General features: G+C 40.7%; 1 protein-coding gene across 2 annotated transcripts in view; it reads left to right on the top strand.

Annotated features, from left to right (window-relative positions):
- The window catches only part of gcn1 (GCN1 activator of EIF2AK4), a 278,383-nt gene that overhangs the window by 117,974 nt on the left and 145,080 nt on the right, over positions 1 to 15,329 (top strand). For both annotated transcript variants that reach the window (XM_059983222.1, XM_059983223.1), the window contains exons 11-15: positions 1,283 to 1,411; positions 4,755 to 4,805; positions 7,957 to 8,055; positions 11,847 to 12,020; positions 13,511 to 13,663. In XM_059983222.1, coding sequence (XP_059839205.1) covers positions 1,283 to 1,411; positions 4,755 to 4,805; positions 7,957 to 8,055; positions 11,847 to 12,020; positions 13,511 to 13,663 — 606 coding nt within the window. The remainder of the gene's footprint in view (positions 1 to 1,282; positions 1,412 to 4,754; positions 4,806 to 7,956; positions 8,056 to 11,846; positions 12,021 to 13,510; positions 13,664 to 15,329) is intronic.

The raw sequence follows: 15,329 nt of genomic DNA, 5'->3' as shown, positions 1-15,329 counted from the left end.
AGTGCAGTGGATGTGATCTACATGGATTTTAGTAAGGCATTTGACAAGGTACCACATGGTAGGCTTATTCAGAAAGTCAGATGGCATGGGATCCAGGGAAGTTTGGCCAGGTGGATTCAGAATTGACTTGCCTGCAGAAAGCAGAGAGTCATGGTGGAGGGAGTGCATTTGGATTGGAGGGTTGTGACCAGTGGTGTCCCACAAGGGTCGGTTCTGGGGCCTCTACTTCTCATATTTTTATTAGCGACCTGGATGTGGGGGTAGAAGAGTGGGTTGGCAAGTTTGCAGATGACACAAAGGTTGATGTTGAGGGTAGTCAAAGATTGCAGAGAGACATTGATATGATGCAGAAGTGGGCTGAGAAGTGGCAGATGGAGTTTAACCCGGAGAAGTGTGAGGTGGTACACTTTAGAAGGATAAACTCCAAGGCAGAGTACAAAGTAAATGGCAGGATACTTGGAAGTGTGGAGGAGCAGAGGGATCTGGGGGTGCATGTCCACAGATCCCTGAAAATTAGATAGGTAGATAGGGTAGTTAAGAAAGCTTATGGAGTGTTAGCTTTCATAAGACAAGGGATAGAGTTTAAGAGTTGCGGGGTAATGACGCAATTCTATAAAACTCTGGTTAGGCCACACTTGGAGTACTGTGCCCAGTTCTGGTCGCCTCACTACAGGAAAGATGCGGAAACATTGGAAAGGGTACAGAGGAGATTTACCAGGATGCTGCCTAATTTAGAGACTATGTATTATGATAAGAGATTAAGGGAGCTAGGGCTTTACTCTTTGGAGAGAAGGAGGATGAGAGGAGACATGATAGAGGTGTACAAGATATTACGAGGAATAGATAGAGTGGACAGCCAGCGCCTCTTCCGCAGGGCACCACTGCTCAATACAAGAGGGCATGGCTTTAAGGTAAAGGGTGGAAAGTTCAAGAGGGATGTTAGAGGAAGGTTTTTTACTCAGAGAGTGGTTGGTGCATGGAATGCACTGCCTGAGTCAGTGGTGGAGGCAGATACACTAGTGAAATTTAAGATGGAGGGTTATATGGGAGGCAGAGTTTAAGAGTTGGTATAACATTGTGAGCCGAAGGGCCTGTACTATGCTGTATTGTTCTATGTTCTAATGTTAATGGATTGTGTCTCTGAATTATCATCCAGTTAAATAAAGAGTAAATACATTGGCTTTGCAAGATCCTTTTTTTGTTATTTTGATTCTGTTGTTAAGAGGAGTTGATGCCTAACAATTTAACTTTACAACTTTGGCACTTTCTTTCCTTCATGCAGGCCAGTTGAAGTCTAACAATCCTCAGCTGATGGATGAGGCTGTGATAGCTTTACGCAATTTGACCCACCAGTGCAGTGATCCTGCTGCTGCTGAATCACTCGTCAGACATCTCTTTGCCATTCTTGGAGGTAATGTTTGTATACAAACTTGGAAAACCCTTCCATACTCCCCATCCCAGGCATGTTTAGTTTAGCATATCTTTTGGAGAGGACTTCAACATTTTTCCCCTAACTTATGCTTACCACTATATTCATTTTCTTCTCCACTTCAAACCTATCCTTCAACACTAACCCTAAATCTAAGCCTAAACTCTCTTCCCTCCAACCCCAAGGTTTTAGCAAAAGTTAGGAGGTTGTGGGTTATGCTTCAATTCTGTAAAACTGTGGTGAGACTAATGTCCAGAGTAATGTGTGGTATTTGAGTTACTGGCACCTTCCTGCCAGCTTAAACCAGTCTGACCATTCTCTTATCATCACCACTACATCCTTATCCCCTCCCATAAGTAAGGCGGTGATGGGTTCCTGGTGGAGACAGAATAGTGGTGTTGAGGTTACATTCATATCAGCATATGTTTCATTTAGTTACATTTTGTGTCCATTTGCTAGCTGTTCCACTTCATTGTCACAGCAATTATACAGTCTTATCCTCACTTTATCTGCAAGGGATTGGTTCTGGGACCCCTCGCAGACACCAAAATTTGCGGATGCTCAAGTCCCTTATTCAACCTATCTCAATGCAGTGGACCTTAGGACCCAGTGGAACCCAAAACCTTAGTTAACTTGTCTCAGTGGGGTGGACATTAGGACCCGGCGGTGGGCTCTGAATCCGTGGTGTTTCTGATCACGAAAATAATCACGATAGCGATTGAAAATAAAGTGGAAATAATAAAGCAATCGGAAAGAGGTGAAACGCCATCGGTCATTGGAAAAGCGTTATGCTACGTCTGTCAACGATCGGAACAGCTTTAAAGGAAAAAGTGAGAAAGGCTGTGCCCCAATGAAAGCTACAATTATTACTAAGCAATGCAGTGGTTTAATTTTTGGGTTTTTGAGCCTCCACATAAACCTGGCAAGGTAGAGAGCACACCCCATAGTGATCTATCACTAGATCGAACTTGGGAACTTACTGAGCCCGGCGCTGAAACATATGTTCTTTAGTGTTTTATATGGATAGAAAGGTAAAATATATACTATAAACGAATGCAAACATTTGACTAACTGACGCTAAATAATACCGGATGTACCTGTTCCGCCTTACTTAGTAAGAGGACTTCCGATTTTTTTCGATCCCAATGCATGATAACCCATGCACATCCTCCCGTATACTTTAAGTCATCTCTAGACTACTTATAATACCTAATACAATGTAAATGCTATGTACAATAGTTGTTATACTGCATTGTTTAGGGAATAATGACAAGAAAAATTGTCTGTACAGGCTCAAACAACAAGTGCTGGAAGAGCACTTCTGGGTTTTCGTGATTTGCGGTTGGTTGAATTTGCGGATAAGGAGGGCCAACTGTACTTTAATGGAACTTTTGCCTCGAAGTGTCATAATGTGCAAGGGGATCTCGTACCTGGCCCTGACGCACCTAGAAAACAAGCACTCTTGTGTCAGAACGCTGTTTTTGGATTTCAGTTTGGCATTCAACAGTTTGTCCCAGAGACCTTGGTGAACAAACTTTTATTCCTTGGTACACCATTGTGCAACTGGTTATTGGGCTTGCTCACCAAGAGACCTCAGAGAGTGAGGATGCACAACCACTCCTCCCTCCCTATTATCCATAACACATGTGCACACCAGGGTTGTGTGCTGAGCCCTTTGCTGTACACTCTGCTCACACATGACTGCACGGTCAAAAACCCGAATAATCACATTGTAAGGTTCGCTGATGACAAGACAGTGGTGGGGCTTGTCACCAAGAACAATGAGATTGCCTACTAAGAGGAGGTGGAAGAGCTCACGGCCTGGTGCCAGCCAAATAACCTTTTCCGCAATGTCAACAAGGTAAAGGAAATAAACTCGCACCACTCATACCCCTCTTAACATCAGTGGCACAGCAGTGAAACTGTGAGCAGTTTCAAATTTTCTTAGAGTCCACATCTCGCACAATCAGAAAGCTCACCATTGCCTCTACTTTATGAGGAAGCTGAAGAGAGCTGGATTATGCACATCTATACTCACGTCATTCCACAGATGTGCAGTAGAGAGCGGTGGTCTTTAGGATCCAGAGAACCCCGGACTTTATTTAACATGTCTCAGTAAAATGGACATTAGGACCTGGCGGTGCAGCTCTGAATCCGCAGTGTTTCTGTTCACGAAAATAATCACGATCACGATTGAAAATAAAGTGGAAATAATAAAGTGATCGGAAAGAGGTGAAATGCCATCGGTCATTGGAAAAGCGTTAGGCTACAGTCGGTCAACGATCAGAACAATTTTCAAGGAGCATGTGAAAGGCCCTGCCCCGATGAAAGCTACAATTATTACTAAGTAACACAGTGGTTTAATTATTGAAATACCTATGTTTCTTAAGTGTTTTATATGCATAGAAAGGTTAAATATGTATTATATACTAAGAAAAATGTTTGACTGACAGTAAATAATACCAGATGTGCCTGTTCCGACTTCAAATCCGACTTAAGACGGACTCGGGAACGGAACTCACTGCCTGTACTTTTAAGTCATTTCTAGATTATTTATAATACCTAATACAATGTAAATAGTTGTTATACTGTATTGTTTAGGGAATAATGAGAAGAAAAAATAGTCTGTACATGCTCAAACAGCAAGTGCTGGAGAGAGAACTTCTGGGTTTTCCTGATCCATGGTTGGTTAAATCCGCGCATGCGGAATGTGCGGATAAGGAGAGCCGACTGTATTGAAAATGCACTGAGACAGAATGGAAGGCTCTACCACGGTAGTCAATACTGCCCAGCTTATCATTGGCCCCAGCATACTTGCCATCAAGGACGTTAAAACTGAAAAGGTCCAGAAACATCATGAAGGATCCCACCCATCTTGCTCATGGACCGTTTGTCCCACTCCATCGGGGAGTGGGGAGGATGCTACATAGCATCCATGCCAGACTACCAGACTCAAAAACTTTCCCCAAGTAGAAAGGCTGATTAACACCTCCATCCACCAACCCACTCCTCCACACCCCCAACCACCATTACTTTATCATTTTCTGCCAGTCACCTAATGTATTCCTGTGCCTGGTATCATTTTATAGACAAACAATCAATCTCTGTATATCAGCTAGCTCATGTGTTTATTGTGAGTTTTCCTTTTCACTGCATCTTATCTGGAGTAATAATCATTTCATTCTCCACTCCACTTGTGTACTGGAAATGATATTAAACAATCTTGAAATCTGATGTGAAAGGTGCTGTATGAATGCGTGGTTATTAATTTCACTGATACTTGTATTGGGTGTTAATTTGATCAAAACTTGTTTCTATCCTGTAGGTTCTGAGGGGAAGCTGACTGCTGTGGCTCAGAAGATGAGTGTATTGTCAGGTTGGTGATTGAAATCACTTCATACTAAATCAAAAAATATGCAAGATCTATATCACAACCTTTTCCTTTTGTAGAAGGAAATGGAAGTCTTTGAAGGTGTTTGATGAATTAGATTGTTTGTGCTTGATGCTTTGAAGTAGATGAAGATTGTTGCCTGTACACCTCCACCTCTGATTGTCAAAGTGACTAGAGCCACCTGACTTCTAATGCAAGGCAGAGACACTGCCTTAGTCTGTGTTGGAGTTACAGGAGCCTAATGCATGACCCAAAATCTAGTAAGGTCTTTCCACTGTTGATTTTAAGAGCATAAGCTATAGGAGCAGAATTAGGCCATTCAGCGCATCGAGTCTGCTCTGCCATTCCATCGTTGCTGATCCCAGACCCCACTCAATCCATACACCTGCATTCTCACCATTTGTTGATCAGGACACTATCAACTTCCACCTTGAATCTACCTGTGGGATTTGGCTTCCACTGCAGTTTGTGGCAGAGCATTCCATAGATTCCATACTCCCTGGCTTAAAAAAAAATTCCTCCTTCCCTCTGTTCTAAAAGGTTGCCCTTCAGTTTTAAGGCTGTGCCCTCTAGTTCTGGATACCCCCACCATTGGAAATATCCTCCCCACATCCACCCTTTCCAGTCCTTTCAACATTCAGTAGGTTTCAATAAGATCCCCCCGCATTCTTCTAAATTTCAGTGAGTACAGGCCCAAAGCCGCCAAACACTGCTCATGTTAACCCCTTCATTCTTGGAATCATCTCTGGACTCTCTCCGATGACAACACGTTCTTTCTGAGAAATGAGGCCTAAAACTGTTAACATAGCTCCAAGTGAATCCTGACTAGTGTCTTATAAAGACTCAACAATATCTCCTTGATTTTATATTCTATTCCCCTTGAAATAAATGCCAACATTGCATTTGCTGCCTTTACCACAAACTCAACCTGTAAATTAATCTTCTTGGAGTCTTGCATGAGGACTCCCAAGTCCCTTTGTACGTCTGATGTTTGAATTTTCTCCCCATATAGATAACAGTCTGTACTTGTGTTTCTTTGGCTAAAATACAATATCATACATTTTCCAACACTGTATTCCATCTGCCACATTTTTGTCCATTCTTTGTGTTTATCTAAGTCCTGTTGGAATCGCATTGCTTCCTCAGACCTACCTACCCCTCCATCTATCTTTGTATCATCCGCAAACTTTGCCCCAGAGCCATCAATTCCATTATCCAAATCATTGGCAAACAATGTGAGAAGTAGAGGTCCCAATACTGATCCCTGAGGAATATCATTAGTCACCAGCAGCCAAAGGCCCCTTTTATCCCCACTCACTACCTCCTGCTTGTGAACCATTTCACTATCCATGCCATTGTGTAAAGGGAAGTCAGGTAGTGAACTCTTCTAAAGTCCTGCATCTTCAACTGGTAAGCATGAATGTGTAGTTGAGTCCAACATGGCTGCTTATAAAATCTCTTGAACGCCTTGTCCACTTCAACAAGACTTGTGCTTATAGTAGTGTCATTTTAATGGATTCAGTATGCCAACTCAGTCTTGTTTCTGCATTAGAATGGTATTTTGAGACAGCTCATTTGTTTTTATTGCTTGAAGTATCCCTTTACTGTAATTTAATGAGTTTGTTTTATTTTCTTTGTTCCTGAGCCCTACGCAGCTTCACTACAACCTTTGGCCAGGTCTTATTTGTGCGCAGATTCTATAGCTTTTGATGGAGATTAACCAGCTTGTGGTATTAGTGCCCTCATAATAGAGGTGTTCCCATAGTAGAGCTGCAGAATTTTGATGAAAGAACAATGCGTGTTCCTTGGTTGGGATTGTATGAGACATTGAAGGAAGCACTGTAGTAGTGGTGGTGGTGGTGGTGTTAACAACTTTTGCCTGCCCGTGGCCTTCCAGGTGTTATTTCTCCCGCCTCCTTTTCTAATGTTCCCATATCCATTCTCACCTCTTATATTTTTTTATATACTTGATAAACCTTTTTTATCCTCCATGATGTTGTTTGTTAGCTTGCTTTCATATTTAATCTTTTCCCTCCTAATGATTCTTTTAGTTGCTCTCTGCAAGATTTTTAAAGCTTCCCAATCCTCTATCTTCCTGATAATTTTGACTTTGTTGTATGCCTACATGCTGGGCTATGATATTTTTCTGAGAATGGGGATGTTCATGGAATCTCCCTCATATTATTGTCTTATATCTGTCGAGGATAGATTGGTGATAATGGTCAAAGGCTACAGAGAGAAGGCTGGAGAATGGGGTTGAGAGGGAAAATAAACCAACTATGATTGGATGGTGGAGCAGAATCAATGGGGCAAATGCCTTAATTCTGCTGCTGTGTCTTACAATCATATGTTCATCCCTTTATTCTGCAGCAATCCATTCCAGCAGCTATGTCCTTCTGTACTTGACTAGTTTGATCAGAGATGGTGCCTCTAAGCTATTCCTAATAATAGACCTTGTATTCTCCACCCAGAGCACTTCCTGCACTTGTGTCTTTCCAGGTCGGTTAGCTGGGCCGGACATGACTTCGTCATGCCTGTTCTTTGTATTTATTGTGCAAATGCTGCTCCTGATGCACATTGTAATTTTGCACTTTGGGCATGAAATATGTCCTGTGTTTGAATGCAGCATTATGCAGATATATCTGTTCTTAAAGGAGACTGGAATTTCACTCTGGTTATGAAATTGTGCAAAGTTGTGTGCATAGTCATCTGTTCAGTTTCACTCCATTATCATTCCATTAGAGAATGTTATATTTTTTCTAAGACTCGTCTGTAAGAGTAAATATTATGCCTCCTTTTATTGACCTCTATTTGTTTCCCAACCAGTTAGATAATGTTGATGATAATGATAGATATGGTGCTTGATCCAGTGACATGAAGTGCTATGGAGCCTCTTCACGTTGATTTCCTCATCCTTTCATTTTGGGAATGCTCTTAACCAGAACCAGTAGCATGTCTTATAATATACATAAAGGCCCTTGACAGTTATCTAAATGGCTGCCTCTTCAAGTTCCCCAAGTGCTTAATATGAATGTGAATGAAAAGAGAGACACATCTTGCTATTAAGTTTTGATAATAGAATGAGTTTTGTTGTTTGTCCACCAAATGTCTGATGCAGGGTTGTTCCTATGCTTAGGTATTGGAAGCTGTAGTCACCATACAGTCAGTGCTTTGTCAAGTCAAGGCCTGAGTGGAACAGTTGCTGAGCTGTTTATTCCCTTCCTGCAACAAGAAGGTGAGTAACTTTATTTCTTGACCCAAGATTACATTGTAGGTTACATGGTCAGCACAACATTGTGGGCTGAAGGACCTGTAATGTGCTGTAGATTTCTATGTTCTATGTTAAGGTATATAGTTAATTTGCTGGAACCCTTTTGTGCATCTTTAAGCACAGAACAATTGAAATTGAGGATTAAAAAAACATTTGAGCTCATTCCTCTGGTCGAAAACAACCACCTTGACCAGACCATTGGTAGTGATTGAAGAAGGTAGTTTGCCATCAGCTTCTTAAGGACTTGTATGGATGAGTTACCACACACCATAAAGGAGATTAGGAGCAGCCATTATTAAAGTTAATGACAGAACAAGGCCAAGGAACATAATAATCCACTGCAATGTTCTTAACATCTTTTGAATGTAAAATAACCATATAACAATTACAGCATGGAAACAGGCCATCTTGGCCCTTCTAGTCCATGCCGAATGCTTACTCTTATCTAGTCTCACCTACCTGCACTCAGCCCATAAGCCTCCATTCCTTTTCTGTCCATATACCTATCCAATTTTTTTTAAGTGACAAAATCGAACCTGCTACCACTTCTACTGGAAGCTCATTCCACACAGCTACCACTCTCTAAAGAGTTCCTAAACTTACTCCTAAACTTTTGCCCCTTAACTCTCAACTCATGTCCTCTGTTTGAATCTCCCCTACTCTCAATGGAAAAAGCCTATCCACATCAACTCTATCTCCCTTATAATTTTAAATACCTCTATCAAGTCCCCTTCAACCTTCTACGCTCCAAAGAATAAAGACCTAACTTGTTCAACCTTTCTCTGTAACTTAGGTGTTGAAACCCAGGTAACATTCTAGTCAATCTCCTTTGTACTCTCTCTATTTTGTTGACATCTTTCCTATAATTTGGTGACCAGAACTGTACACATTACTCCAAATTTGGCCTGACCAATGCCTTGTACAATTTTAACATTACATCCCAACTCCTATACTCAATGCTCTGATTTATAAAGGCCAGCATACCAAAAGCTTTCTTCACCATCCTATCCACATGAGATACCACCTTCAGGGAACTATGCACCATTATTCCTAGATCACTCTGTTCTACTGCATTCCTCAATGCCCTACCATTTACCATGTATGTCCTATTTTGATTATTCCTACCAAAATGTAGCACCTCACACTTCTCAGCATTAAACTCCATCTGCCATCTTTCAGCCCACTCTTTTAACTTACCTAAATCTCTCTGCAAGACTCTAAGACAGTAACCTTTTGTCTTAGTAAGTTGTCTGCTTTGTTTTTATATGGAGGGTCCAAGTAGAGTTATCATTCAAACTGCAAAGCTTGAGAATGTCTATTCATTATCAACTGCTCCTTGCTTTACATTTGGGGTGAAGCATTTTGCTATTTTTTTTTAATGTTGTATAATGCCCATTTGTCCATCCTGTATTGTGACCAAAATTGTTTCAATTATCTTTCTCTGCAAATTAATTATCATTCTTTCGGCAAATTAATTATCATTCTTTACAGTACATTTTTCCTGATAATAGAAAAAATTCTAATGCAAATAAGGATTAAAGCTACGCATTATGCTCTCCAATCACGGGCCAAAATACTAATTACAGTCGGTCCTCCTTATCCGCGAGGGATTGGTTCCAGGACCCCTTGCGGGTGCTCAGGTCCCTTATTCAACCTGTCTTAATGCGATGGTCCTTAGGACCCAGTGGAACCCCGTACCTTACTTAACTTGTCTCAGTGGGGTGGACATTAGGACCCGGCGGTGGGCTCTGAATCTGCAGTGTTTCTGTTCATGAAAATAATCACCATCATGATTGAAAATAAAGTGGAAATAATAAAGCAATTGGAAAGAGGTAAAACGCCATCGGTCATTGGAAAAGTGTTAGGCTATGTCGGTCAACGATCAGAACAATTTTAAAGGATAAAGTGAGAAAGGCCCTGCCCCGATGAAAGCTACAATTATTACTAAGCAACGCAGTGGTTTAATTTTTGGGATTTTGATCCTCCACATCAACCCAGCACAGTGGAGAGTGCACTCGGGAGCAATCTGTTACTGGATTAAACTCGGGAACTTTTGTTCCCGAGCTGGCGCTGAAACATATGTTCTTAAGCGTTTTATATGCATAGAAAGGTAAAATTATATACTAAATACTAGGACAAACGTTTGACTAACTGACGCTAAATAATACTGGATGTACCTGTTCTGACTTGCTTAGTAAGAGAACTTCAAATTTTTTTCAATTCCGATCCACAATAACCCATGCACATCCTTCCATATACTTTAAATTATCTCTAGATTACTTATAATACCTAATACAATGTAAATGCTATGTAAAATAGTTGTTATACTGCATTGTTTAGGGAATAATGATAAAAAAAAATGTACCTGCTCGAACAACAAGTGCTGGAAGGGCACTTCCGGGTTTTCTCGATTCACGGATAAGGAGGGCCGACTGTATTAGGATGCTTGTACAGGTTTTGGTACTTCTGCAATGATAAATGGCCCAGGAGAAAAATAGGTTGAAGAGGAAAATGTTCATTGGATATGCACAGGAGAATATGTTCAATGTGGCAGTTTAGTGGATACCCACCTAAGCAAAGATGTATTACAGTGCAGATGAAAGGACTGAGATGGTAAGAGAGTAGTTGATTTTTAATCATGCATATCCTTTCATTTCTGATCTCTCCCACTTGCTATATGGTTGGACTGAGGGAAGAGCAAACTAATTGAAATCCCTTCATTGTCTTGTGCTTACTGGTGTAGAACAGATATTCAAAGGTCAAATTTAATGTCAGAGAAATGTATACAATATACATCCTGAAATGCTCTCTCTGATATATAAATCTGAATAATTCCTCACTGACACATAAACCCCAAGAAATTAACATCTTGAGAGATGAAAATAAATTCTTCTGAAAGATCAAAGCCTATTGTTAGTATTTTTTTAAGATTATGAGAACACAGTCCTCGTTTATTGTCATTTAAAAATACATGCATTAAGAAATGATACAATGTTCCTCCAGAGTGATATCACAAAATTAAAAAAAAACAAACCAAGACTCACACTGACAAAACCACATAATTATAGCATATAGCTACAGCGTGCAAAACAATACCGTAATTCGATAAACGCAGGCCATGGACGCGGTTTAAAAAGTCTCAAGTTCCGCTCGAGTCCAATCGTCCCGATATCAGGCAGCAAACGGGAGAACTCTCCCTGCCATAAACTTCCAGGCACTGACAATGCCTCGGAAGCACCCGACGACAGCAGACTCTGAGTCCGTCCGAAAACTTCGAGCCATCGACCTGCCCCTCCGATACAGCCTCCCGAGCGCCTTCGACCTCGTCCCGGCTGCCGGTCTCAGAGGCCTTCTCCTCTGGAGATTCCGGACTGTACAGTAGCAGCGGCAGCGAAGTAAGCATTTCAGAAGTTTCTCCAGATGTTCCTCCACGTTCTCACGTCTGCCTCCATCAAATCAGGATTGTGCACGGATCCCTACTTAACACGTAATGGATATCCATTCTCCAGAGAGGCCGCACGCGTTGAGTCGCGCTGCCATATTCTCCAAATTCTGAAGTATTCTAATATTTAAGAAAGCTTTTCAATTTGTTATCTTGTCAAAAGCCATGGGATCATTTAAATGATGCGCAGATGTAGTACAGTGGGTGTTTTTGTATTGTACAGGGGGTTTTTGATATGGTGAGCCAAGCTGACATGAATAAACTTTCCTGTAACTGTATTTGATTTGTGTTCACGGGCGTGCTTTCCTTCCAGTTCATGAGGGCACTTTGCTTCATGCTATTTCCATTCTTGCACTTTGGTGCAGCAAGTTCACGACAGAAGTCCCTAAGAAGCTAGTGGAATGGTTCAAAAAGGCTTTTACCCTGAAAACATCAACTTCAGCTATCAGGCATGCATACTTACAGTGCATGCTAGTCTCATTCCATGGTGAGTACAGTTTTAAGGTTCCTAAAGATATTTTGTATTAGCATAGTATCTCCTAATAATTATCTGTTGATAGGTTGTTAATGTTTTTATGTTTACCAGGCCAACTGGAAAAAGATCTATATGTGCAAATTGCTGTAGGGTATTAACTGGTTCAAACCTTGGCAGTTCACGTCAGTAGCTACTATTTAAGTTCTTGGTAGATTTCTTCCTACTTATCTAAAGAACTGGTTGAATCTTAAAGCTAAGAGAACATCAGCTGAAATGCACAGCTCAGGGATGATCCCATGACAATGATGTAGAGAAAGATGACTGGTTGAACTGCCGTAGTTCAAGATGGTTTCTTATAGCATGGGGAAATAGTTGTACAATTTTTTTTGGAGATGAACATGTTCTGGAACTTCTGTGGTGTGAATGTTAATTACCATTTATCAGGTCAAACCTAGGTTTGATTTTGTCATTTAAAAAAAATAATTGGATAGGTATATGGATAAGAAAGGAATGGAGGGTTATGGGCTGAGTGCAGGTAGGTGGGACTAAGTGAGAGTAAGCATTCGGCATGGACTAGAACGGCTGAGATGGCCTGTTTCCATGCTGTAATTGTTATATGGTTATAGATGTTATCTATGTCTTGGTGCTGTGGGAACAGTCTGATGCATTATTTGCAGAGTTGCAAATGGAATTGAGCTGTATGCAGTTGACAATGAACATGTCCACTTCTGAGAGGTCATTGGAGTAGTTGATAATGCTGACCTAGAACAGTTACCTCTGGGGCCCCTGCATTGGCATCCTGGTGATGAGATACAATGCCTACATAAGCTCTTTTTGCAAGGTACATCTCCAACCAGTGAGAATTGCCCCTTGATCATAATTTCAATTTTGCTAGGGATCACAGATAATTGGAGGGATTTTGGTTATTTGAAATATAAAATGGTATCTTCCATTGGAACATTTGTAAGACACTATTTTTAAGTTTGGAAGGGAAATTTGGTTGGGATGGAAAGACATGGCATGAGAAAGAAATGTAGGAGCTAAGTGATCTTTCAAATACACCCCATAAAGATGAGTTTCTACAGATGCTGGAAATCCAATTTAACACAGACACAAAGTGCCTTCATCAAGCTGTCAGCTTGAAACATTGTTCATTTCCTTCCATAAATGCTGCCTGACCCACTGATTTCTTCGAGCATTTTGTAAGTGTAACTTTCAAAGACACCCAGCTCTTTGTGGCTTTTTTTTGGAGATGGCAGTCTTTATAGATTCTAGTAAGCAATTTCTCTATGACATTGAGGGGATGTCAACAGAGGTGTGCATTAGTGCTGCTTATCAGTACATTAATCTTTTTGTGCTTGCTCTTAACTGAGTCGCTTTTGTAATTGTAGTCATCGTTTTCATTGATTTGTGCTCTGCATTAAAGATCTTAACTCAAGGGGAAAAAGATCATTGCTTAACATTTTCACTCACTGTTGAGTGATACTTTTCCACCCAATCAGGTGACACTTTACTTCAAGCGTTAGAACTATTGCCGCTATTCCTGCAGACTGTTGAAAAGGTGGCCTCACAGAACACCCAGGTTCCCATTGTAACAGAAGGTGTTGCAGCTGCCGTTTTGATCTGCAGGTTATCTTTGGTGGACACACAAGTTGGTAAGTGGCTTTCTTTGATTTCAGCATCAAGAACTAAATTGGCAATCCTTTTAATTTCCAAGATCAAAATAAGATGCTGGAAATCTGAAATTGAAAGAAAATATCAAATATACTCAAATCCAACAACAACTGTGGCAAGAACATAGTTAATCTATTGGCCTTGATTTTGAAACCTGCTTCATTTTCCATAGATGTGTCTGACCTGCTTGACAGTTTCCAGCAACTTTTGGTTTCTGGCATCTTTCCCTTCCTTTCTAGTCTTGAAAAGTGATCTCAGCCCTCGGTATTGACTGTTTAGTCGTTTTCATAGATGCTGCCTGACCTGCTGAGCTCCTCCAACTTTTTGTTTTTATTTAAACTCAGCTACGTGCAGAGTGTTTTTTTTAATATGATGCAGTGGTGTCATACCATTAATAACCTTGTTCTGGTTGACTAATTAGATTAAGCTAAGGACCTCCATTGAGGTAGATTGGGAAAATCAGGTTGGTGCTGAATGCCAATGGGGGGAATTTTGACAATGCTGGCAAGATCGTTTTTTATGATCAGCTCGTGGTTGAGCCCACTAAGGGACCAGCAATTATGGATTGGATGTTGTGCAATGAAACAGAGTTGATTAGAGAGCTTAAGGTAACAGAACCGTTAATAGAAAGTGATCATAATATGGTTGAGTTCACCCTGAAATTTCAGAAGGAGAAGCTAAAGTCAGATGTATCAGTATTAAAATGGAGGAAAGGGATTTAGAGGCATGAGATAGAAGTTGGCCAAAATTGATTGAGAAAGTACCAGATGGCAGAGTAGCATTGGCTGAAATTTCTGGAAGTAATTTGAAAGGCACAGTATAAGTACATCCCAAAAAGGAGGAAATATTCTAAAGACAAGATGACATAACCGTGGCTAACAAGAGAAGTCAAAGCCAAGGAGAGGGCATTTAATGGAGAAAACAGTAGGATTGGGAAGCTTTTAAAACTAGGAAAAAGAAACTAAATCATTAAGAAGGAAAAAATGGAATATAAAATTAAACTAGCCAATAATATTAAAGATGATACCACAAGTTGCTTCAGATACTTAAAGTGTAAAAGGGCGATGAGAGTGGATAATAGACCACTGGAAATGATGCTGGAGAGATATAATGGGGGATGAGGAAATGGCAGTTGAACTGAGTAAGTATTTTGCATCAGTCTTGACTGTGCACAGCACTAGCAGTATGGTGGAAGTTTGAGAATGTCAGGGGTCATGAAGTATATGACGTTGCCTTTACTAGGGAGAATGTACTTACAAAACTGAAAGATCTGAAGATAAATAAATCACCAGGACCAGATGGTGTATGCACCAGGGTTCTGAAAGAGCTGGCTGAAGAGATTGTGGAGACATTAGTAATGATCTTTAAAGAATCACTAGATTCTGGAATGGTTTTGGAAGACTAAGAAATTGCAAATGTCACTCCACTTTTCAAAAAGGGAGAAAGGCAGAAGAAAGGCAATTACAGGCCAGTTAGTCTGACCTCAGTGGTTGAGAAGATGTTGAAGTCAGTTGTGTAAGGATGTGGTTGGGAAGATGTTGGAGGCACATGATAAATAGGCCGTAGTCAACATGGTTTTGCCAAGGGAAAATTTTGCCTGACAAATCTGTTGGAATTCTTTGAAGAAGTAACAAGCAGGATAGACAA

This window comes from Hypanus sabinus, chromosome 10, assembly GCF_030144855.1.
Source record: "Hypanus sabinus isolate sHypSab1 chromosome 10, sHypSab1.hap1, whole genome shotgun sequence".
NCBI lineage: Eukaryota > Metazoa > Chordata > Chondrichthyes > Myliobatiformes > Dasyatidae > Hypanus > Hypanus sabinus.
Note: the sequence above shows the minus strand (reverse complement) of the source record. Positions and strands in the feature narration are given on the sequence as shown.